The sequence below is a fragment of the Fringilla coelebs genome (genome assembly GCF_963513975.1).
Source record: "Fringilla coelebs genome assembly, chromosome: 12".
In the NCBI taxonomy this organism is placed as follows: Eukaryota; Metazoa; Chordata; class Aves; order Passeriformes; family Fringillidae; genus Fringilla; species Fringilla coelebs.
Window position 1 is genome coordinate 9,967,027 of NC_140038.1, and position 26,968 is coordinate 9,993,994.

The 26,968-nt window shown below is 36.6% G+C and overlaps 1 protein-coding gene across 1 annotated transcript in view; it reads left to right on the forward strand.

Moving 5' to 3' along the window:
- WDR72 (WD repeat domain 72) overlaps nt 1-26,484 on the forward strand; it is a gene marked incomplete at both ends in the record, with an annotated part of 91,807 nt that extends 65,323 nt beyond the window's left edge. Inside the window, 2 exons of the mRNA XM_084213467.1 lie at nt 20,612-20,710; nt 26,429-26,484. Coding sequence (XP_084069593.1) covers nt 20,612-20,710; nt 26,429-26,484 — 155 coding nt within the window. The remainder of the gene's footprint in view (nt 1-20,611; nt 20,711-26,428) is intronic.
- Nucleotides 26,485-26,968: the final 484 nt, after the last annotated feature.

Sequence of the window (26,968 nt, forward strand, 5' to 3'; positions counted from 1 at the left end):
ATTGGAACCACCCCCAAGTCATTAGGAAGATAGGATTTACATTTTGGAAAAAGTAAATTAGTTCCTTTCTGAGGGAGGCAGCACAAGTAGATTTTGGCTCTTACGCATAGCAGGGGTTTACTATATCTTTTAAATGAGGGACTTCCCCCTGAACAATCAGCCCTATCACTGCAATAAGAACCCTGTGATAAAACTGATTATATTTTTTCAATCACCACAGTTAAACAGAAAAGGGGTTAAGCTTCTAACTGCTGCAATCTGCTGCCCTTTTAAAATGGTATAAAGATGGCAGACACTTATGTTAAACACAGTGGATTGTTGGTAAAGTTAACCGTGTGCATCCAAAAGTGGCAGAATATGGACTAAGGTGCAACCTCAATCTGTGCTGTAATAAAGTAGCTGTTCATCTGTGGTCAGAGATCGTCATGAAAGACCTTGAGTTCCTTCACTTTATTTTGCAGAAAGGCCATCAGACAGCTTTGCATCATCTAACTCTATCAATCAAGGACCTCAACCACTGCTTTCTGCTGAAAGCTTTCCTGTTTGGCTCTGTTTTTCACAGACAGCTCAATAACTTGTCTGTGGAGCTGTGATAAATGTACCATGTGCTTCTAAACTGTCTCTTTAACACTGAACTGGATTTCAACTCATAGTGCTTGTAACTAATTGTTTTCATCAGAAACATTTTTTTTACCCATTATTATTCCAGAGGCTCTGATTATCTTTTTTTTTTTTTCTGTTATCCTATGGCAATGGTAACATTTGAAAGCTGCCCTACGTACAATGAACTCCTAGAAAACTAGATTTTACTCTGTGAATAAGCTGCCTAGTATAAAGAATAAAATTAAAGGGAATCTGTATGAACAAGAAGTATAAATCTCTAATACTTTTTTAGGCAAGTATGTATGAAGACCAGTCGTAAGTGAAATTCAAAAGAAAAGACTAAAATTAAGTGCAGTTTGAGGATTGAGAAAATATGATGACTTATGACAAAATGTTTATAAAATCTGTCATAGTAATTAGGATCCTAAACAAGAATACAAGTAAAAGCTTTATGTTTTGTGTTGTTAGATATCTTGAGCTTATAAGCAGGGAAACAGTTTCTTTGAAATTAGAAAAATTATTGCAGTATATTTATTACTGTGATAATGTGCAAGTTCTACTTTGAAAATTCACAGCTGATTAGTTCATTCAAATTGCAAAACTGTAGTACACATTCAGAATCAGAATAAAACAATCTTTTCAAGGAAAAGTGGCATATGTAGTTACTTAAAAGAAAATGAAAGCCACAGATAGCAGAAACTATTCTGGTATGTGTGAATGTGGCTCTTCTCAAGCATAATTTTGCTAGAAAGCTGGCAACTAGGGCTTTGATTTTTGGTCTGTATTTGGATAAAATGTACCAAGATGAAGATCTAATTTCTAGTTTTCTTTGTAGTGATTTTAGGAGGAGGAGAGGAAAGAGCATAAGGCATGTTAATTGCTTTTGGGAATAAGCTCTTCCAGGTTAAGAAGAATAAATATTGTACACTCTGAAAAGCATGTTGATTTTTAGTGAACAGTACTAATTTACACATTCTTCATTTAGAGTACAGAGGTAAAATGGATCCTTTGGTGGATGTTGTCACAGCATAAATGTGCAGAATAAAAATTGAAATGGGATGGTGGTGTTGTATTGCATGAAAAGCAGGACAAGCAGTAGAAAAGAGTAGCCCATCATGCATTAGCTGTGACTACAATGGTGCAGGGGCAGAGGATACATCAAAACACAGCTAGATTTGCTTAACAATTTTAGTGTTTATTTCCTATCTAGGATGGTTTTCTGTAAGAGAATAGTTTCCTCTTATTATAGTACCAGTTGGGTACAGTAATTTTTCTGATTCTCCTTTCTATACATGTATCCTTGCAAGCCTATAGTGAGACCCACTCTGTTATTTGCATTTGTTTTCTCTTGCTGAGTAAAGCTAAATGGAATTTCTGCTCACAGGCTGATTCTACTGGGTGGATCTCTTGAATCCTCCTCTCTTTGATTACATTTTCAGGTGTTCATTAAGAGATGTATCTCCAAACCCTGAATCTAATCCCAGATTGCACAGTTCTGCTTTGCACTATTTTACCAGTAAATAATTAACAAAAGTCCAGCTGATTTATGTAATGAAAGATTTATTCTGCTAGGCAGAAGGTTCTGCTGATGCACAGCTTTGTAGTGTCTTGTTTGGGGAAAATGGGTATGAAGCTACTGTGAACAACTCTTGACTTCCAAAATTCCTTGCACTCTCATAGCTATGAAATGGAGAAGCCATTTTAAAGAAGATTGAATGTAATGTTTTTAAGGAAATCTAGCAGACTTACAATATACATATTGTCTAGTGGCAAAACAGAAATCAAAGCAGCAAGACTGAGTACATTTTACTGATGCACTAGATGCAGTCAGAAAATCTTCCTTGGTAGTGGTAGCTACTGCTGTTTTAAATACATGAGGAAAAGCTACAGGCAGATTTTGGAGCAAATTTTATAATTTAATATATTTATAATCAAATTCTATTTCAATTGCATGCAGGCTGAGAGTGCAGGAGCTGGTTACTGTTACTGGTTCCCTAAATGAGTGCGCTAAGATTTAGAAGCTGGGTTCACTAACAATGAGTTTAATTGGTATCTACACACAGTACTGAAGTCCCAAAATTGTATTCTGGGCACACACTTGACTCAGTGAAAAATTGGGATAGATTATGTAGAGACAGTGTGTAATTCCCCTTGCAAAGTCCTCACAAGTGCAGAGGGAAGGCGAGTAGCCAAGACAATCCCTTGCACGAGCTACCCAAGCTACTGGCAGCTACAAGGTCTTTAGAAGCAGTGATAAATTTGAGGGTAGTCATCTGACTTGCCTTAATCAGCACTGATTAAAAAGATCTAAATGGCTCCTGGCAGCCCCTGGATCAGAAGGATACAGATGCTCTCTCCCTAGTGGCTATGCCAGTCACCACTGGGTAGGTAAATTCCATCTATAAATGTCAGGGGTAACATTTCAGTCAAAAGTTGTACAGTGGCACTCAGAAGAGCTATGTACTGTGAAGATATAAGAAGAATGTAAATAACACTGCAAAGTTTACAAATTTATTATGTACATTGATTGGTAGGTCTTTTGGAGAAGTCATGTTCTTTTTTACTGACTCTGAAAAGCTATGACCTAAATAGAGGACACCTTAGAGATAGGCAAGAAAAATTAACAATATAAATATGATTTTAAAAGCTGATTAGCTGAAAGAGAAGATAAATGGGAAATAATATTGTAGAAGTATACATATTGTTTGACAAAATTAAATCAACTAATCATTCTTTATCCTCTTTCACAATTCAAGACCATGCAGGAATGCAATTAAATTGAAAAGCTGAAACTTTAGAAAGTTGAAAAGAAAATATTTCTTCATGTAACCTTGTGTCTCAGATTCCCCTCAGTGAAATGGGGCAATATTTTTTCCTCCATCTCCAGCTAGTATTTTAATTTTTCTGAGTTCTTAAGTGCCAGTTGTTGTATAAGTTAAAATTAGTTATGCAAAGGAACACAGAATTGAATAGAGTGCAATAATTTTTCTGTAGCATTTTTAGTGTAGTCTCTAGACTTCAGTAAGTGGCTAAAAGACATCTTCCATAGCATTAATAATAGTGACTTTAAAAAGACAGAAAAGCTAATTTTTGTGGTTGCTGTAGTTAATTGTATTCAGGTTGAATTATTTGCAGATGAAGAGAACCTAATCAATTATCTTTCCGTACAAATCAGATCTCAAAAATTATATTTAGAAATTTGGCCTTATACTGCTAATTCAGGCAGAACATAAATATATAGTTATATGCCTACAAACTCAAACAAGCAGTGGTGATATACCTGAGGAATGAGATGATAGCTCGTGGAACTCAGACCCAGCACCCAGGGTGATGTTGAAACTCAGGGTTTCTGAGGTCTGGAATGGAATAAGACATTTGCAGAGTGAAATATAAGGTAGGGAAGAGAATGAATTTTAGCACACTTCTGTCTCTTCTTCATGAACCATGTACTGTGTAACTCGTTTCTGTGTGGAAGTGTTCATGAGGCAATGAGAAGAAAATAGTTCTTGGTCTTTAAATACCATAAGCCTGTCTTTTACTCACTAGGAAGAAATATGTTGGTTTGAATTTAAATAAAATAAATTCAAACTTGTCTTAAAAGTAATTTTTGTTGACTTTTATTGAATGTGGTGCCAAGAAAATGTACTATCAAAGTCTGTCTTTTCGAAGTACATCCACTGAATGAGAGCCATACAAGCGTGAAAAGACCTTAGAGGAAATGTTAGTCAGGTATTATATTTTCTGGTTAATGGCCACCTAGGAGAAGCAGTAAAATGATTATTGTAGTGAAGATTACAAAGTATGTCATATTGCACCTCACTGTAAATATCACTTTAATTTTTTATGGCACAGATTATTTGTAAGTTTATTTTATATACTGCATAGCACTTAAATGTCACTGGATCTAAAACCTTTATCCGGAAAGCTCATTAGGTGAGCTGTCTGCGTTTGTATATCTGCCATCAGCATCTGGTGAGAGGGCTGCTGCTGACCCTGCCAGACTTGGGTCATGAGGTCAGCAGGTCTCATTTATTATTCAAAATTGCTTTCTGACCTTTTATCAGCTAGGTCAAAGAATGCTGCATTCTCCTTGGCTGAATTTTATAGTGAAATCAGTATCACGCACAGATAATAAAATTACCAATACATGTTAATCTCATCTCTCTCTCTCCAAAAAATGTACTCACTTTGAGGTTGATGAAGTTGGAAGTGTTGCCTGAGCAAATATGTCTGTTTCAAGATCATGGAGGCACCTTGCCATCCTTGTGAAATAACACACGTAGCTTCACATCTAGCTCATGATTTGATTGTGCATCTGCTTTCCCCTGGTGTGGTACAGAGGCAGCTGAAGGCAGAGCTCCATAGTTAACAGATGACCTCTCATGTTTATCACTCCCATATTTTTGCACAGTTACCTATGAACCGTTTCTATTTCTGATGTATTTTCACTGGTAACTTTATCTTCTACCATCAGTTGCATACCTGTGTCAGTTGAATATAGAAGAGCTTAGAAGCATGGTAAAGCAAAAAAAGTCAATAAATATGAAGACTTTTTCTTAGGGATTCTAATAGAATGTGGAGAGGAAAAACATTGAGTCTAAGATATTTTTTGATTCAAGGTGTGATCTAGATCTAAGAATTCACAGGCCAGCATGATTTTAGTCCAAACAGAATCCAGAAGCACCCTAGCAAAATTAAAAAGAACTGATGATCTGAAATTTTAATTCTGTGATGATTAAAATAGGAAGCATAACTGACATTGCAGTAAGAAAGATATTTGGGGAATTTCAGAACACTAAACCTTGAAGAGAAAATTAGCCATGAGATCTTAACAAGCCATACTACAGTATGGAAAATTGGAAACCATAAATGGCAGATTGATTCTTAAAGGGAGCTGTGCAGTTCAGCATTATCCCTCTGGAATGATTTCATCCTTTTTAAAAGAAGGAGCCAAAGGTCACATTGGTCTTGCCCTTGAAGCAGACAATATGAGATGTCAGCTTGTGCTTTCTGACACTGCATATGATGAATAACCTTGATGTAGTAATAAACAAATAACCTATATTAACGCTTAGAAGCACAGTGAAGTATTAATGCAATATATACTTCAACAATGTATTACAAATATACAGCTTTCATAGAAATGGATTTCCTCTAGTTTTACTGTCATAAGTTTATGGTTTCTTATATGTTGCTGTAACATAAATTCTTTAAATAATAGTATTTGTACCTATCTTAAATATGACCGATCATATGCATATTAATGAAGAAAATTGCTATGAAAAAGTAGTGATAAAATTATATTAAAAACCCCTGAACATCTGTATTTGTGTAGCTACTCGAATTGTTGCAAATACTGTATTTCTAGTATTTCAAATACCTGTAGTCAATCACCTTTGTAAATGCAGCTCTGTCACTCATTAGTATTCAGTAAGGTTATCAACCCTCCTCTTTTGATATTTCTAGTAGGAGAGAAAAAATGTATACCAGTAAGATGTCAAGGTGTGCATAACATTCGGCTGGAATGAAGTGTTTTCTTCTAACTATGTTAAGCTGAAAGTCTGCTTGTTGTGGGGAGAGTTGTAACAGGGTGCAGTAGTTCTTTTAACAAATTAATTAGCTTTAAGAACAGTCTTGTACTCCTTACTGTCTCAATGACACATTTAGGGTTTTTATGGTTGGGTTGTTTTAAACTGAAAGTTAAAGCCATTAGGTATTAATGAAATGCAGAGTTTAGCCCTTTGACTGAAGTGAAGAATTTCTCTTGTTCATAAGTAATATCTGTACCTTGCAGATATTCTGTAGTTTTATATATCATATTTGTTTGTGTCTACCTACACACTGTGCTCCCAAACAAGTAACCTATTTTTAGTACAGGTGAGCTGTGTGAAGAGTTCTCAGGGTTCCCTCTGAATCTTCTAGAAACATGGCCATGTGCTGCCATATGGGAGTTAACCCTGGGTCCTACTCTGGCCTTTATTATCATGCAAAACAAAACAGAAAAAATCATGGTGCAATAAATATTCACAGTAGTTTGTTTCACAAACACTGTCTTAACATTTGGGAAATGCTTTGGCACATATCTAAGTGTACTTTAGAAAGTGAAAAAAGGCATTTTCATTCTGTCGTTCATCATTCTTCTGTATGCATATTGTGAACACTACATGTCCATTAAAGATAATTTTCAGGAGATTTGTACAGAAGGAACCAAATCTAGATTTCGTAGTGTCCTAAAAACACTTCAAGTGTTCTAGAATTTAGGTTTAAGAAATGTGGAGAATGCCATCAAATTGCTTGATGAAAGAAAGTAATACTACTAGTTAAAAGGGAAGAGCAACTCAACAGTAATACTTACAGATATATAATGAACAGAAAAATACATAGAAAACAGTACTTACCAATTAATGAAAAAATAAATTTCATCTTCCTCTTTCAATAAACATTTAACTGGGCAGAGATTGATCTGTCTTTACAAGTACCAACCAAACGAACAAAGAGAAAGGACAACCCCTCTACCGTCTTTACATTGAGTGGCAAGTGAAGCTCCCTAAAAATCAAAAGTAAAGAAAAGAAATATGTATCCAAAAGAGGGTGCAGTCTCACAGAAACCAATAAAAAAATCTGCTTTTTAGAAGGTGACATTGGTAGAATAAAATAAAAGACAAGAAGGAAAGTGAGCCCTACCTATTCATTTACATTCTGTAGCTATCTTCATGGGCTGAAACAAATCAAGTAATTTGTTCTTCTAAACCACATTTTCACTTTCCTTTAGCTCTGAATGAGTAATTCCCTGGGAATGGAAACTGAAGTGGCAGCTGTGTATGCAACTATAAGTGTCAGGTAGATAGAGGTAATGTTTTTTATAACAATAAAGTATGGTGTAAATACTGCTGATCCCAATTTTTTAATACTGAATTTATTATTTCCCACTGTAAGAATTATTTAAATCTCTTTTTAGCCTTTCATGTTTTCTAGGGAAAATAGTGTCTATAAGTTAATACTCCTAGGTACTAATGCCTTACACAGCTGTAGATCTGTTTGCACCCTCTGGAAGTCCAACAGGCCGCATGCACTGTAGGTATTTTTTCACAGACTGCCACAAGAGTTCTTGCAATTCTGTAGCAATGTAAAAATGTGGAGCTCTCTTGCCAGAGGTAGGCTATTCTCCTTTGGAAAAAGCTTTGGGCTGTGGGAGCAGTTTATGGCTAGAGGTTCACCTGCATTTGTCATTTGTGATAAAAGGTGTGCAAAGACTGGGTGCCTGTGAGTTTCAGTGGGCTCTGTGCATTTAATTAACAATTGAAAGCAGATGCACTGCTACAGCTGCGCAGTCTCAAATCAATGGAATAAGACGTCTGAAGCTGTATTTTGAAGTTCAGAATTTACTTGGGTTATTTTGGGAAAGATTAAGCAGATTCCTGAGTGCCAGTCATAAGTAAACTTGTCTTCTGTTCTTCTGAATGTACGTATGGAAAGTCATCTTATTTTTACAGTATCTGTTCTAATCCTTTTCACATATCCATTGGAATTTCTACACTGCTTGCTTCATCTCGGTCACCTTGGCCAAACTCAGATTGTGCTAAATCAAGAGCAGCTCTATTGCTTTTTATAAAAGTGCACCTAGTCAACACAGAGGTGAAGAAGGGAGTGAGCATTCTGTGATTTATTTTACAAGACTGCTGTGCTTTCTGTTAATTATGCTACAGCCATTGCACAGTGCTTTGGAAACTGCAGTCAAGGTCCTGCTGCACATTTGTACCTTTTTTGTGCAGGAGCCCTTTTGGCATTTCCACTTCACTCATCTTACAAGCTGGAGTGCAACCTTCAGTGATCTCCTGAACTGGCAGTTTTGTATCCTGAAACACTAAATTTGTTTTTATCCTTCCATATGAACAAGGATATATATGACTGTCCTTTGATTCACCTCTGAATGTGCAGACAAGTTGGTAGTTGAAAGGAAATAGAAACAGAAACAAATCAACCAGTAAAAGAGAAGAATTCCAGCAATACAATTTGAAGTATCTGCAGCAGACTGGTAAGACACTTCCATATGGAATTTCATGTGGAGGATTGGATAATTTCCCAATAGTCAGTGTGTACCTACCTTTTCTATGTGTGAATTGGAATATAGATGTGCACGAATAAACACCCTGGTAGATTTAAGTTCCAGAGTACCTAAATAAAGATATTCCAGATAATTTTGACAAGGTGTAATAAGAAAAGCAATAGAAATTTTTATTTTCAGAACTAACTAATGATCAGACTCTAATGAAAAAACAAATTCTAATTAGTGATTTGGCTACTATGTTACTATAAATGTTGTCAGTGAATGTAATGTTTCACCAACACTCATCATTTTATGGTAAATCTTGTGGTATCTTGTGTGTTTCTTTCCCAAAAGTCCCAGTCATATGGCGAAGTAATAGCATGAAATTATTGCTATATGGAAATTATTCTTCCTGAGGAATAAAGGCTCAACACCGAAAAAGGCTAACACTTAAAAAACAAGTGAAAAAAGAACCTAAAGAAAGATTTTCTTCTTCTTCTCTCTCTTTTTTTTTTTTTTTTTTAACCTCTGGAGGCTTGAGTCCTACACTGAAAGTGAGCAATACGGAAACTGATTACAGGTTTTCAGTTTGGTAGCATTGACAAATAACAGCATCTTCTTGTTACATTAGACCAACCTTATCTAAGCAAAGTGAAGTAAGTTTGACATTTTAAAATATCCTGCCACTTCTCCATCGAGGTAATTTCTTCCTCACATATACATGACCCTTGGATGCATCAAAGAGCTCAAGGAAAAGCTCACACTTTTATTACTCCTTGGCTCTTTATCCCACCATGGTCTCTAACTCCAATAAGAATGTGATTTTGTACAATGTCTTACCTGGCAAGGCAGATCAGCTGCCCTTTTTGGACCCATGCTTTTTAGTTCTTTGCACATGTGGTCTCACATAGCCTCTGGAGCACAGAGGCAGTTGTCAGTCACCTCCTTAGATGTCCAGCCTCTTGGAAGTGCCTGTGGTTCTGTCTTGCCTCTTTATTACCTGTCTCAAAGGGGAGGCTCCAGGCTCTTTTGTTCATTTACAGGTAGGTCTTGCTGATGGCCTGAAGAATAGGGGTGAGTGTAGGTGAAGGTACAGTATTTGGCAGCAGTCATCTTTTACCCATTAACAGATTCTTGCTTATCTATTCATTTGAGGGAGTGCCATATTAATTTTCTGGAGATACATGTAGTAGTGCTGAAAGTGGACAGCCTGTTTCCCAAACCTGTCTACTTTGTGGTAACTGCAGTAGATGATCCACATTCATTACCAATATAACTATGTATCACCTGACAGTTTAACAAGCACCTTTCTGATATTTACACATAGCAATAGATATTGCTCATTAATTCAGAGAATCGTAAGTCCAGATTTTGTTCTAAGTTGCATCAGGAGAATAACTGCCTTGAAATTAATCTAAACTCATGTTTCTGTAACAGAGCACAGAATTATTGCCCATATATACAAAACTGATTTCCAGCTACAAAATGACAAAGGGGACAGCAACTAATAACTGGTGTTTGGGAAAAACCACAAAATTAAGGTGTGAGATGTTAGTTTGCTGCCCTAAACACTAATTCACTACAAATCTTAGCCATGTAACTGGAAATCATTAATTAAATCCTGTGCAGCCAAGAATCATGCATAATGTAACACAACTACTGCAAACAGTCCGCTCCTCATCATTTAAATTTCCTTCTTGCTCTTACCGACATGAGGAGCTTGTATTTGAAGTAGTCCCTGATGAGATTTTGCCTTTTCATCCTTGGAGAATGTCCTTGTACATATTTATAGGACAAAGTAGAAGGATTACCTATGTGTGTTTTTTGCTTTTAGGGTATTAAATGTATTAATGTAAGAAATACATACCTTGGTACAGTATGATCACTTCAAAAATCTTTTTACTCTATGGAAAATAAAGGGTCTAATGCTCTAAGCCTTTAAGTAATCATACTCTGATTGGGTCATGTTCATAAGATAGCTACTTTTAAATTGAATATGCAATTCCCTGTGAAAAATACCATTTCCGTATCTTCCATTAATTTTTATGAAGAGGATTTTAGTAAGCAGCCCACTCCAAAGGGCAGTGTTATTGCTAATCCATTGTCACCTTAGGGGTGAGAATAGATAGGCTACTCCAGCAACACTGCTAATGTTCAAAAAGGCAATTTGTTTAAAGGATGGGCACAGAAGGAGAAGGAAGTGGAGTTCACAAATTAAAAACTGCGCAGCAGTTTCACTGCAAACCATCTACTAGTCATACGGTGCTATCCAATTAATCCATTACTCCTAGAAGAGGAATCCCTGTATATCCAGGTACAATCCTTGCCAAATATCTGGACACAATCATAGGCTTTTAGGATTACAAGTAACATCATAAAGGATAATGATCAAAAATTAAGTGCACCACTACAGAATGCTTGGGTTAACTGGACTTGCCATGTGCACTGTAAGGCAGCAGTCTGTTAGGTTTAAAGTGAGATTAAGGAGTTGTGTAACCTGCAATTATGCTGGTTTTCATTAAAAAAATAAGATTATTTGGCTCAGTAGGGCCCTTCCTTATATTTACCTCTGTTTAATTGGATTTGGAACTGCTTAAACATCTTTGAGTTGGAGCTTATAAGAAGATGATCCCAGCTGTTTTTCAAAGCTTAAGACAGCAGGCAGACAACATGATCATGTCAAGACTCATACTAAAGCCTTAATCCTACTTTTTCATCAACTAGCACTACAGCTGAGTCTTTAACCTTCTAAGTACTAAATGTGCTTTGGATCTCTCACAATACATTTGCTGTCAAATGTTGTTCTCGGATAATATTAATTTTTGCTTCCTTTTAGAATAGGCCTTTTAGAATAGGCCCTATCTGAGTTTGGAGAGCTAGAGTGTAAGACTGTATTTTTAGTCCTTTTATTTTTAGTATTTTTGAAAATACTGCTTACAAACTTGCATTTACTGAAGTCTGTTGTTCTCCATGGGGGCAAGGCAATGCACTGACATGTAGCTCACATTGCTGTAATGAATAATCAACTATATTGGTAACTATTTTTCAATGTACATTGATTGTATATTGAATATATTTTGTTTTCAATAAGAAAGAAATGAGAAGAGCTTTAGTTTCATTCAGGTCTTTTTACTAGGAACTGACACAATGACCAAAAGAAAATTTTCCGAATTTACAGCCTCAAAACATGCTTTGTTTTGTAATAGTGCATTGTTTACTTTAATAATCCCAGGTTTGGAAAGAGATTAAATCTTCTAATTAGTTATTTCTGCATCTGTAAATAGTAGCCATGCAATGCAATAATCTGTGTTCCTTTCCTTTCCTTTCCTTTCCTTTCCTTTCCTTTCCTTTCCTTTCCTTTCCTTTCCTTTCCTTTCCTTTCCTTTCCTTTCCTTTCCTTTCCTTTCCTTTCCTTTCCTTTCCTTTCCTTTCCTTTCTTTCCTTTCCTTCCTTTCCTTTCCTTTCCTTTCCTTTCCTTTCCTTTCCTTTCCTTTCCTTTTCCTTTCCTTTCCTTTTCCTTTCCTTTCCTTTCCTTTCCTTTCCTTTCCCTTTCCTTTCCTTTCCTTTCCTTTCCTTTCCTTTCCTTTCCTTTCCTTTCCTTTCCTTTCCTTTCCTTTCCTTTCCTTTCCTTTCCTTTCCTTTCCTTTCCTTTCCTTTCCTTTCCTTTCCTTTCCTTTCCTTTCCTTTCCTTTCCTTTCCTTTCCTTTCCTTTCCTTCCTTTCCTTTCCTTTCCTTTCCTTTCCTTTCCTTTCCTTTCCTTTCCTTTCCTTTCCTTTCCTTTCCTTTCCTTTCCTTTCCTTTCCTTTCCTTTCCTTTCCTTTCCCTCTTTTTTTTTTCCTTTCCTCCTCTCTTTTTTCCTTCTCTTTTCTCCTCCTCTGTTGGGTAGTGCTCCGATTTGTCCTAGTGACACAGGGCTGCCAGCAGGAAAGCAAGCGTAGTTAATGCTCAGCTGCTCAAACCAGTCAAGCAAGCTAGCAAGTCCCAGCTGTGCTACTTGATGTTTTTTGATTGCACCTAGTCCTCAATCTGTGAACTGTTTCTGGACTTAGATTCATCAAGCTCTGCCGCTTTAAAAACTCATGCAGGCAGGCATCCTAGGATATGCCATTATAAGCTGCTGCCAGGGGATCTTCTAGGAGATAAATGGAATCTGTGTGAAGTAAATTAGTGTGAACCAGTCAATCTGTGTGTCAGCCTTGAGCCACATCCATGGGTAACTAGCTTGCTGACTGAAAAGTCCACTGTCTTTTGCCAATCAGAGGTCTCAGCCACCAGGAAGCAGTCCTATACAACATTAGTTTCTTGGAATAATGCCTGTTTGACCAGCTAGTGAAACTCTTCAGTATACGGTTCTGTACTGCTTGAGTTTACTTATTGCTTACAATTGAACTGAAAATCTTTTAAAGTCAGATAACATTTTAACAGTAGGGAGCATCACAGAAATGTCTTGGAAATAAGTACTTCCACTTTCCTACAGCAGCCATTCAGCAGAGTCATGCTGTGCTGCAGTTGGCTTTACCTCCCTATCGGTAATACATCTCCAAGGCCATAATGCAAAAGAATAACAATAATCTGACCAGAAGAGGTTAATAAAGAGGCTCTGTGTATTTTTTTTTTCTATGGATTAAGCTATTTGGACAGCTTTGATCGAGAGATGGGAAAACTATAAAAGCTCTAACACTCATGCACAAGGATGTGTCAGTGTCATAACTGTGCTGTTCACATTCATTTAGTTTTGTTTTTAAAAGCAAATTGATGCAAACTTTAGCAAGAATTTCTGTGTAGAAAGGAACTAAACTAGAATCCTCTGCAAGCTTCCTGATTAATGATTTTATATTTGAACATCAAATCAATCTACTATCATGAAAATAATAATGTCAATGTTGTCAAGCATGCAATTTTAAAAATAGGAAGTATTTCTTTGTTGGTTTTGTAGGTGCTACTAACACTGTGCTAGGATTCACATCTGCGCTGTGTGCTCTGCAGCACTATTGGTCTAAAGTACAGAAACCAGGGCGAATTTTGCTGTATTTCTCTAGAAAAACATTCTTCATCCTTGGGGGTTGGTGGCCAGCAGGCACAGGAACAGACTCCCCAGGGAAGTGGGCGCAGCCCCAAACAGCGTAAGAGGAGTTTGAATAATGCTGTCAGACACAGGGTGGGATTCTTGGGCGTGGTGCTGTGCAGGGCCAGGAGTTGGACTTGATGACCCTTGTGGGTCCCTTCTGTCTCAGTCTACTCTGTGATATTTTAAGAAATTTGGATAGGTGAGGAAACACTATATACTTTAATTAATAAAGAGGCTGATTATCTAGTAACTATCAGGTTTTGGCTTTCGTTACTATTTCTGTAACCATTTTTTCTTCCCTATTGTCTCCCAATTACTGGTTGGGAAAAAAAATGAGAGAGGGATAAACAATGTTGATCAAATAATTCAGTCTTACATCATGTTTGATTAAATGACACACTTAGGGAAATTAAAAAAGAGAAATTTAGACTTTCTATCCAGAGAGGACATTGAGAAGAAGAAGCAGCATATAACAATAGAAGAATTGATAAAAGGCAGTTTGGGGTTGCATTTTCCTTTTTAAAATACTCCTAAGTTTTACAGAAGCTTGTGCTTCAGAGCTGTGCAGTAGATGCTGTGTGGAATTTTATGGGAAAGTATTTTATTTCTTGCAGCAGAACCCACAGAGACAAATTTAACTAGTTAGGTGTTTTATAATATATACTACACAGAATACATGGACAGAATCTGCTATAAATCACAACTAAGATCAAGACAACTGCTTTAAAATTGAGTGAATGTTTCATTGCACTAATGAAACAAAAATGGGATGTCCTTTGAGAGCATAATTTGTTACATGCCATTATATTTTAGTTGAGAGAAGTAGAGAAGTCCCTCTGGGTGAATAAAACTTCAAGGTATATTGGGAAAAGAATCGCTGAAAATTTCAATTTTTCTGTTTGGAGGAATGCTGCCCTCACAGACATAGGGAAAGATGAAAATGGACTTTTGAGGGGTTTTTTTGATATATTAAAATCTTTCTCACATACAGAAGGAAAAATGTTCTTTAGTAGCCATTCACTTGGCGAGTGGCACAAGCTCTGTTTGCAGGTGCCTTTGAGGTGCAAAAGCCAGCTCAGGCTTCCCAGGAACGTGGGTTGGTTGTTCTGCAAACTGAGCTCTGCCATCAGGTCCTATTTCTGCATTCATTGTAATGGATTCAAGTTACAGGACCTTCCAGTTTGGCTGGTTATTTCTGGCTTATTTCAACTTCCATGTACTGCAGCATTCACTTCAGAATAATAATGTGTTTCTCTAGGTTAATATATTCTTCCTTTTTTTTTTTTTAATTAAAATGTAATGGAAACTGGGCCAATGTGATATTTAATCATCAGAAGATAACAACCAGCCATTCTCAATTAAATGACAACTACATACATTTGTGCAGATTTTTTCAAATTACACTAAAATTTATGAAATGACCAGCATCTTACGTCTTCTGTCAGTAAAATGAATTTTTGGTTTGTAGAGCCTGAGAAGTGGCCTAGGAAGAAAATATGGTTCAATTCAATAAGGATGAGGACAGGCATCTAGATTGAGGTAGGATTAATCTTCTGGAAGGAGACAGGTTGTGGAAGAAAAAGCAAGATAACAATTTCTCAGGAAAGAATCTGGATCACAAGCTCAGCATGAGTCAACAGCATTCCTGATGTGACAACAAAGGCAAGCACCACACTGGGGTGTGTCACCTGGAAAACCTGAGTGATCCTTGAGCTTTGCCACCAGGGGCCCAGCCCCACCCAGGCAGACTCCTGCCTGCTGGGACCCTGCTGGGCGGGCTGGGAGCTCCATCTGCGTGGTGCCACCTCCGTTTCTGCTGCTCCCTTGTCTCTGGCTCTGCAGAGCTTCTGCTGATAGTTCTCTTGGTAGCTCATGAATGTGCTCTGCTTTTCTTGTAATATTTGTGAAATAATCTTGCCCTTTTATTTCCCTTTGGCTGGAAATACGTGGAGAAAGCAGAGTAGACTAGGAACCATCAGTCTGGAAAAGAGAGAAAACAAAGGATTTCAGCCACAGGGGCTGTGGAGAAAGTGTGCTGGGCTCCTACCTGTGCCTTTTCTCAAACAAGAAGTTGCACATTAAACCAACAGGGAATAGGCAGACAGACAAAATGAGGTGCCTTCCTGTGGGAGAAAACTATGGAGTTTGCCATGTCAAAGTGAGTTAGGGTGTAGGATGTAAAGGATGCAAAAATTCCACATTTAAGGAAAAACTGAAGAAATTTGTGAAACAGATATCTACTGTGAGTTCTTACAGGAGTGGAAAAAATTTCTTTGTAATTCCTTGAGTGTCAGATTGGACTTTAGGAGAAATTTCTGATAAAGTAATTTTTTATGGTTGTTGGACACTTAAACTGATAATTTTTAGTCTCAGCAAATATGGCTGTTCTTAAAGTTTTCATTATATTTTTATGATATCTATGAAGTGTGCTTTTAAAATAGTACTCAAAGCATTTATTGCTCTAGGAAGCTTCTTCGGTATAATACAGTAAGTGCCTTTAGAAGCCAAAGATCTCAGGACTGACATTGCAGCACAATTGTTTTATCCATTTACAAAAATGAAAAAAAAACCCCACCATTTTGTTTTCCTTTACAGCTTTTCTTTTTTCCATGCAGTTTTATTTAGATTCTGGTTGTTGTTTTGTATTTCATATTGAACCTTAAATATATTTATCACCTGAATCCTCTCTTGCTTAACATCTTCGAATGAAAAATAATTTTTGTTGCCCTATCCAGTCATTTTGAATGACAAATAATTTCTTGTTTTCCCTGCAGACAGACTGTCTTTAAGTCACTAATCCACCTTATCGATAACACAGGCATCTTCTCAGAAAATGCTAAATGTTTTATTTGCCTGAGTTATGCAAACTTCTTTCTCCAGTGTGTCTGTCCTCTAAAAATTGGTATGCAGAGCATGTTTTTTAAACTTTAGTGTAGGATATTTACAGAGTGGAACAAGGCTTTTCAGAGTTTCAGCCAAACGTGTAGAAATAAATGACCATGGTGAGTTGTTGCTGTATTTCATGATTAGGCTATGTTCACAAAGAACAGCTTCAACAGTTTGTTCAAAGGCTGCTCTTTAAAGACTGATCACTAAAAAGTATCTTTTTGGGAATTATTTACTTTTATTGTGTGGAAATGTTTTAAATATTTTGAAATTAGATATAAATGTTTCATTAAATGCTACTATCTTATGACATTGCTTTACTATTCTAAATCCCATATCTATATTAATGACTTTTTCTGTTTCAATAATGTAAGAAAATGGGTATCAAGTTCAGTAAATAAATCCTAAGAGCTCAATAAGAAGCATCAGAAAAAATACTACAATTCTCAAGATCCTGTGCAATGAAGATTTATCTTTATATGCTAAGTTCAAGGTCGTTTGCTTCAATGAAATATGTGCTTTTACTTTATTTCCATGCTAACAAAGGTAATCTCTACTGTCCATGTAACAATGGAAATGACACTGCACTGAATAGAAAGAAAATATTATTGGAGTTATAATATCAGAAATAGTTTTTAACTTGTTTAAGACTCGTAGATTTGAGGCTCATTTATACTCTATTTATGTCACTTTGACTACAGAGATTACCTTTCAGAGGGAAGCAAAAGTAATTTTAAGGTCCATTTAAACCCAAAGTAGGACAGAGTGTCTTCTGAATAAAGATGACACTGTTTATGTTTAAATAACTTAAATTCCATCAGCATTCTCAGTATAAGCAATTCAGAGCACTCTTTCTCCGATTGATATTTGTACATAAATCCCTATTCCCCTAAGAGAACATGCAGTAAAGTAGGTGTTAGTGCTGAGATTTTTTTAAATATTTTTTTCTTGATTATATAATGCCATTTTTACTTTCATTCTTTATTTAGGCCAGACTGTACTTTCCTTATTTTTAACTTTTCAATTCCCTTTGTTCTTCTATGATATTTTTAAGAAACCTTTTTTTCCCAGTTGAGCATATAACGTGACGTTTCAGAAAAGAAAGATCTGAAGGTCTCTGCCTTGGTCCCTTTCTTGCTCACTGCATGCACTTATTATGTAACTTCATAAACCAGGGTCTTGTGAAGTTTATTTGCTTGGTTTTGCCTAGGGAGGTGTGTGTACTTCTGAGCAGGTGACAGGGCTGAGGGAGACTTCCCTTACTTGCACCAGTGACCCCATCCCAGCCTGTCTCCTGGTTTTCTGTAACAAGCACTTCCCTCTTTTCACTCACACTTGCTGAACTGCCTTCCTTGCCAGCTGTTTTTGCACAAGTTGTCCAGAGTTCTGTCTCTGTCCCTATGAAAACCCTTTCCACCCCTGCTTTCCACTCCCTTTAAACTGCTCCTAATGACCAACTGTTATTGCAAATGTTTCATGCTTTTTGGCATTTTTCAGCTCTATCACCTCTGCCTGTCACTCCTTTTTTTTTTTTTTAATTTCTTCGCTCTTAATGACTCCATCCTCTCAAATGTCTGCAGTACCTACTCAGATACACCAACTGGAAATCCTCCTGCTTTGTCCAAGCATCATGCTGTCCTGTCTTGGTTTCTTTCTTGTTCATTTCACACCTTCCTTGTGAGGTACCTCATCTGTGTATGGACCTGCTTCTGGTTGGATTTTATTTGTCATGCTCTGAATTATCTCTCAGCTGAATCTGGTATCTTCGCTAAGAACACTGTTCAGTACTGTATGGTAAAATCTAGCTGGTCAGTTGAAATTATCTGACTTGTGCTGACATGGCCTGGGAAGGAACAGAGCACTTGAGCAGGTTTGTTTTAGTCCCGTGCAAGTCAGTTGCAGCACAGGCTTCCAGTAAGGGAAGTCTCTGCCAGCTCCTACCTGGGACTGATTCTGGTGCCGTAGAATTGTCTTCCCTCCTCTGTTCACTGAGAGTTCTTGACTGGGTAAAAATACACAATTCCTTTTGAAAGGCTGATTCTGAATTTTTGGTGACTACTATTAGACCAAAACAGGCAAGTCTTGTGATTTTTTTGCTTTCCCCCCAAAGGCATAGCTGTACTTTTTGTTTTCTCTCTCTCATCACAGGGTACTCTGTTGGAAATTTTCCTATTGTTCTACTTCAGAGTTCTGACTTTTAAATTCATGCAGCTGTAATGACTCAATCTGTCACTCAGCACAGTGCAGCTGACTCCACTCTATGAAGAACTGTTTTAGGAAAAAGTGTTCTAAAAATTTGGCATAAAATTATTTTGGTTTTAAATATAATATGAATCCTTGTATATTCCAATTTTTCTTTTGAAGGGGGAATATTCACTTAGTATATTTAAAAATTATTTAAATTGTTGTTAAAAGAGAAAAACATGGATATCTTTAAAGACATTTCTTCCGTTACGTATGATAGGTTTTTTATGTGTGAAAAAGAACATTTGTTATTTGTTATTGTAATTGTTCTTCAGTGTCAACTCACCCCATGCAGATTATGATGTCAACACTTCATGCTTTACCTGGGCAAGGTTTTACATCCTGATTTGTTGTTATCCAAGGCAAATCTTTTAAGCAAAATTTACTGGTTTTTTGGTTTTTGCAGGTAAAATGCATGATATCACTATCATAGATTTTATTATATATTATGTTTTAATTTAACATTTTCAAGGTTCTAATTCCACAATAGTATTGAAGCCCTGATTGCTTCAAACAGACTCTGTGTAGTTGCAAGAGTCAAGAATGATGGAACCTTTTGGTGACCTGGGATCAATAGCTGCAAACCCATGGAAAGCGCAGAGCACTGAAGTGGAATATGTGTCTTTTGAGTTCCTCACGTCTGCATACTGCCCTGAGGCCTTGTTGATTCACTCATAATCCTGGAAAATTTAAATAGGTGTTCAAATTACATAATCCTTCAGCAAATATTCATTTGGTCTAAAAAAAAAACTGTCAAAATTTATAAGGGAAGGAATTTCTCTTTTGAAAAGAAGACAGAAGAACATGGAGATTGTGCATAGCCATTGGTATCCCCATCCCCCAGAAGTTTGGAACTTCGCTTAGTTTTCTAGATATTCCAAAAAAAGAAAGTATTTTCTAGCCAGTGCTATTATCTTAGGGAATAGGATCAGCTAAGAGTTTTAACAGGACAGAAAAATCAAGATCTAGTCTTTACTGTGCTATTATTCTATAATATACTACTTATAATTGTACTTCAACGTCAAGCTGTATTTGTGGCTCCATGTAGAGATATTAAGCAGAAGTGAGGGAAATGGACTTTGACAAGGGAAGCACCTCTCTTCTCCTCAAGAAAAGTTACGTGGGATTTGTTCAAAAGCCAAGTGAATTAAAAAGTCATATATAGACTGGTAATTGTTTCCCTGAAAATATTTGTGTGCTCAGAAATGGAAGTGTTTTTAGCAGTTAAGTAAAACATTTAACCAAATTTGGTAATCCTTAAACTGCAACTCAGTCTGGGTTTCACTGCATTTTGGAATTATGAGTAATTTTCTTACACATCCCAGCTTGTTGTATACAACATATTTTCATTTTAAAACATACACCATTTCTCTCCCTGCTGAATGACTCCAGTAATTACAAAACCATCTGATTAAGCTTTTATGTTGTTTACTGGCTTCTTTGGTGAAACAGACAGGCATTTTTTATGACTTCTTAATTATTTTATTATTTTAGGATTCTGTAAGAAAAAACTGGTTTACTGCTTCACAGGGACCTCATTTAAGAAGATGCCTCAAACTTCAGCCTGCACACATCCTTGTCTCTAGATTTTTCAGCTGTCATATGGTTGCATATAAGTAGTTTGTGTTTCTGGGGTTTTTTTTCAATCTATTATTTGTGTTTACAAATTATGTCTTCAGCATTGAAGGCTCTGCAGAAAACCAGGAAGTGTTGATTTCTGCATACATTACATTTCTCCCTGTGCTTTATTCTTATTGTTCCAGTCAGTGTGCTGAAGCATGACAAGTGCTCCAAGTCGGCAAACTTCCAAGATGTGGAGGATACATCTGACAGATGTGTCTTGGAAGAGTCTGAGAGTCCAGGTGAGAGGCATTTAAAGACAACCACCAAGTATCAAGTGATAAATCTGACAGAGCTTTTGGGTCTGTAAAAAAAGCAGATTGTAATGCTGTTTCCTTTTTAGCAGCTGCAATGTCAAATTAATGGTCACCTCCAGGGGTCACAGTGTGGAGCTGTTATCCTTTCCTCTTTCATCAGGAGTTCAGGTCTGAAAAAGGATAAAGGCTTTATGACCAAAAAGAAAGCTGACACTACTAGTTCATTATAATTACTTTTGGACTACACTGCTTACCTAATATATGTACAATGTCTGACCCTTTGAAGGTAGCGTGAGATTATGAAAAATTAGAAGTACTGTATATACTGCAGCTGAATGCAGCAGTGGACACTCAAACACCATATCTCTGGAGGAAAGCAAATTGGTGGCATTAAATAGCTTGATTCTTTCCTCTAAATCAGCTCACAATCATTATTTCATTTTAATGACTCTTAACATTGATTCAGCTAAATACAGGAACATCCATAAAGTGCATCCTTTTTGATAACCAAAAGATTTATCTTCATGTAGTTTCATTATCTTTCTCATTATGGAACATCTATGAAATTTATTAAATGAATCCCAAAAGGAAACAACTAAATATAAATTGTATCGAGTCACAGCTGATTAAAAACATTCTGTGTGACTAAATACCAAGATCTTTTAAGCAAACTGTGAGCTTGACCCATATAGAGCACACACATAACCTGCACACAGTCCTCATTAGTGAAAGAGTTAAACATCTTTCTTGACTTGGTATTTTCCTTCCTGTTTTATCTGGTTTCTCTGTACCCTCCTGCATCTTTGTGTGCTGATCCGTGTATCATATTTTTGATTCATCGTCTCTGCGGCCTGTCAGCTTAGTTAAGAGATTTCCAAATCTTGCAGCCTGTGCTGACAGGGGGCAGCTGCCAACAGTCCCCTGATCCTTCCCCAAGGAACACTGCTGAGATTTAATTTTCAGTCAAAGGGTGCAGTCTGAAATCCATGTCAGGTCCCCTAAGTCATCTCAGAACCCGGATAGGACCCATGTCTGGGGGATTATATTTCAGCACACTCCACTCTTCCAAGATTCCTTGGGAGTTCAACTACTGTCATATACCTGATTTGAACTACATTCCCTTTTCATCTTTTCCAGAGAAATGAACATCAGTATATGTTACAATTATTGAAACCAATGAATTGTAAATTTCTATTCATTTTAAAACCACATAGACTTGGACTCAGTGTTGTCCAGCAGAAACCAGCATGAGATTTAGAGAGAAATAGGTAATCTACTCAGAAAGGAGCCAAGTTTGACAATCTGTGATGTTTAGTATCTCCTTAAGAAACCATCTGTACAACACTTCAACAACAATTATGGGCCAAAGTATGGATTGTCCAAGATTTGATCAGTTTTGAAGTGAGAAAGGATTAAAGGAAGGTGGCCCTATAGTCTTCAGGGGAGAATTAATGTACCTTAAATTTAACACTAATTTTAACCTTAAATTAATTCTCTCTGGCAAAGTGTGCCTTTTTGGATGGGAACTTAGGTATTCAATTCCTCACTCTGCATATCTATATGAAGTAATGAAAGGAATAAAAGCCTTTCAGGAGGTGAATATTGACTGGCAAAAATACATGTTGATAAAGCATCCAAACTTAAAAACTGAGTTCCAATCGGTCCATCTGACATCATTAAACTAGTAATAAACAATGAATTACTCTGGCTTTTGTTTCTGTCCATTCCTGCATTTTAAGACATCTTGTCTTATAGGTCTGAAAACCTCAGGAGATTTCACTACTGGTCTCACTGCTTTCCACTGAGAATTTGTGGCTTGGTTGTCATGGAGACATCGTATTTCTCCAAGAATTGCTCATATTGATCCGTGGACAGGCGTAAATGGCCAGGCGAATGTGAGGAGTAAAGGGGGTTGGGCAGTACTATAAAATGACCAGAGGTTATGGGTCGGAAATAAGCTCATAGCAAACACTTAGGTAAAGAGAAAGAAACAGTTTCATTTTGTTTCAGGATTTCGTTTTTGCACTTTATGCCATTGTCTTCTTTCACTATAGACTGAAAGAAACTTGTTAGTCACTTGTCATGTCAGATCTTTGGTGCTTGTCCTGACACAGCTGTCAGCCTTCCAGCTCTGTGCAGTTCAGGGACACACAACAAAGAGCTAGGAACATGAATTATTTATTGCTCCTTGTGCGGATGAAATTCTGTGATAAGAAATTAAGACACTTCTGACAGAAGTGCTTGTTTGAAAGGTAAGATTTGGTAACACAATACATTTACTTAAAGCTTACCATTTACTTTTAGTAGCAAACATTGAAACAATAATATGACATTCAGTTGGCTATGATTTTCTCAGGTGCTTTAACTTTGAATCATGGAGCCTGAGAGTGCTTGGGAGGTCAGCATTTCATTTGGTGAAACCTGTGAGTTAAGAATCTTTCTCACACATATTCAAAGTCTGGGCAAACTTACAAACTTATACATTTCTATTAATAAATCTGTAAAGAGTCTCTCGTGCTTGACTTGACAAGATGTCATTAGTGCAAAAGTGATGTTAAGAAATATATTTATTTTATCATCTCTTCTGACGAGGAAAAGGTGAAAATTTTACAATATACATGGAAGGAATTCCAACTTTTGCTATAATAGTACTTCTGCCAGATTCAGGAAGGCTGTAGAGCAACCGTTAACACATCTATCTGTACATTGTGGTTTTTGGTGGTGAAAGGTGCAGTCTCTTTGCTTGACATTAGAATGAGCTTTATTTTCAAAATTATCTTTGGTGAAGCTTGCTCTGTTTGTTTTACTTTCACATTTTCTTTGTCTGCACATGTTTTCACTGCTATGCACATTGGCCTCCAGCAAGTGTAGGAGGCAGGTACGCAGATGAATAGCAGGAATCCATTTGACTACCCAAGACACCAATCTGAGATTTACCTGTGATTTCTTGTGTTTAATGTGTGATCTGAACTACTCTCAGATAGGTAATGAAACCCCTCAACCTGCACTTTTCTCTCGGATAATTCACAGTAAACATTTTTCACAAGTGATGGACACAGGTAAATATCAGACTGCAGTTTCTTGTCTAAGTGAAATGGATTTTAGTTTCTCCCTTCATGTGGCTACAGGCTGCCATTATCTGTGATAGTGGCTCCTGTCTATTTTAGGCCCCACACAGAGGAGATGCTGGGCTTCTCTCCCAAATGCCTAATAGTAGGTTTATCACTGCCATTTTTCCCCACATGCTGAGGACTTCTCCTGTTTGACATGCAAAGCCTTGGCTTTTCAAATTTGTCTCTGCTCTGGCCTTGAAAGTAATAATCAGATAAGAATTGCAACAGTTTTCTGTAGAACTTGACTTTTAGTCAAATCAATCTCCCCTAAAGAATTCACTATCCCTTAAAGTGCTTCTTTCTTTAAATAAATATTCCCAGCAGTTTTCCATTTTACGAGACAAATTTTCCACATTTAAGGAAAAAGAAGCTGAAAGTGAGTGTCCATGGATTTGTTAGTTAGGCTCCTAGGTCTGAGCTATTCACCTGAATTTTCTTGTACAAACAGTGGTGGAAAATTTACACCCCAGATGCAGATCATCTTGTCCAAAAGGGAGTTGCTTGAAATGGTTCCTGAGGGGATTGAAAATGCTCTGAATTTTGTTAGTCAAAATCTAACAGGGTTGTAGCAGGACTAAACACAGCTTGAGGTGTCTTAGCTTTCATATGTGGGGCAGTCCCACATATGAAAACTAAGACCTCTGCAAGTGCAGCTCCTGTGGGAAGAAGGAATAGATTTGAGCTGAAGTCACAAGAAACCATGTAGACACAGATGCCTCTCCCCTCTTATTTTCCCCAAAAGACACATTGCAGTAAAGTAGGAAATAGACTATTACTTCACTTGGTAATAGAGGGAAAATGAGCCTCACTAATGGAAGATTGAATTGGAAGCTGTAGATGGAAAGTATAGTGTTTTCCATCTTTTGGATAGAAACCATGTGAATGGTAAAACCCATGTTTGTTTATGGCCTTTAGTATCAGACACTCTCTGCCTGGTCCCTTCTGCTCATGATCTCTCTCATCCCTTCATTCCAAAACCATTGCACATATTAAATTTTCTCTCTTCAATTTTTCAGTTTTCAGGACAGAATGTAGTTCTGGGTGCATAACGGATTGTAGGGAAAATCCAAGCAGTTTTCACAGTCTTGCTTAATTGCTTTTCCCATTTAGAGACCTTGGCACAGAAATAGTGTGTGAGAGAGAGAACTGCAGCAAATAGAAATAAAAATGTATTATTAGCCACACTGTGCTTAAAAATATAGAACTAAAAGTGTGACTATCTTGTTATCAGGCAAGTTATAATTACTGCATCAAATATTCACGTACCAGCTCCAGGTTCCATTCCTGAAGAGTGTTTTTAAAATCAGCATTGTGTCACCTCTAGACTTTTGATCAGAACACAGGCAGAATGTAAAACTAAATATTCAGTAAATTTCCAGGTACAAAGCACCCTAGAAATTAATGATTTTCTGTGTTTGCATAGTCATGAAAAGCAGGAGGCAGTAAATGAGGACTGACCAGGGAATGGGGTGCTGGAGGCTGTTGCTGGTGAGGAAGCTGGAGCAGGAAGAAGATGCAATGTAGGGACAGCCCACTGGTCACAGGCACTGCTGGCTCAGGGACTGTGTATAAAATGTCAGTGTCCAAGAATTATTCCAGAAAGAAGCTATGGAATTTCCAGTGTAGGCATGGATGAATTCATCATCATTTTACTGCAGTAGATGTAGTGTCATATCCTATCAGTGTTCTGGTTTACTAGAATCATGACTCATATGTTTTGGTTTGATTTGTAATTTTTTTGTTTGCTTTTGGTTTTAGTAGCAAATTAAACTGTAGACTCAGAAGACTGCATAATAGTCATCAAGAAAATGCCTATGTCTCTGTGTCTATGATACAGATAAAAAGGTCACAGATAATATGGTAAATTTACAAGATATTCATTAGATGGGAAAAAAATAATGTGTGCTACTTTCTCAGTGTTTGTATAGTCATGAAAGGCATGGTTGTACCTGTCTGAGCAGTGTTTCTAAAGCAAGTAATATTTAAAATTCAGGTGGCAAATATTACCCTACCTCAAATTAAAAGAAATCTTGAAGATAAAAATTGGTGATTAAAAGCTATTCTGTGGAATTCTAAAAAAACTTGACAGGATTAAAATATAATATTACATTACTTCTGTTTACAGCTATTGTAGGATTATTTCTGCTAAGAGAATATATATATAATATGACAATTATTTTTGCAGAGGAAACATAGAACCCTATTAATTCAAAATAGAAATTATCTTCCTTCTGATCCACTGGAGCACTTTCCTTTAAAATGAAAGGAAGAAGCAGAAGTCTGTGCAAGAGAAGAGTTTTGAGGAATGCCATACATTCTCTTGAGCTGTTTCAGGTTCCATATTGCTTCCTGTGATATATGAGATATAATGTGAACAGTCTTCTGGAGGTATATTTCTGCACCTTTTAATGCTAATATGAGGGTGTTGAAAGTTTTTATTCCATTACAAAAATTATAGAGTTTGTTACTCTATAAAAAGACTCTAAAAAAACATATATTTTAGTAACAAAGTCTCAGCTATTGTCTTATATTATAAAATCATTAAGCCTCAAATTATAAATCATTAAGAAATTATGCATTTCTTTTCCAGATGACATGAAGCAACATCCCTGGATATCTAAGGTCTGCTCCTGTAAGGTGTGTTAGAAAAAAACCATGCAGACGAAAGAATTGGAAGATGTAGAAGGACAGCCAAGAAATGGGACATATATGGTGTGATGGACATGAAATGGCTTTTTGCATTTATTATGGTACCTTAAACAATTCATTTTCAGAAGAAATACTTTCCATAAGGTCAGCTTCTTTTGGCTGACTTATTGCCTTCAATTTACACTTCCGTTGCTAATAGATTTACATATATTCCACTAAATTTGAGTCATTTTGATATAGAAAATATCAACTTTTCATTTTTTGACATCATTCACTTGTTTATGTAATGATCTTTAGAACTTTGATTGCCATTAAATGATTATATCAATTTTAATATTGTTTTACATACATAGAATTTAAATTTTTCTCCTTCTTTACTTATGATTTTTTCTATCAGTAGCATTTGAATACTGAGCTAAACCAAATGCATTTCAAATAATTAGAAAATTTATTTTTACTGAAAATTGAAAATCACAGTTTG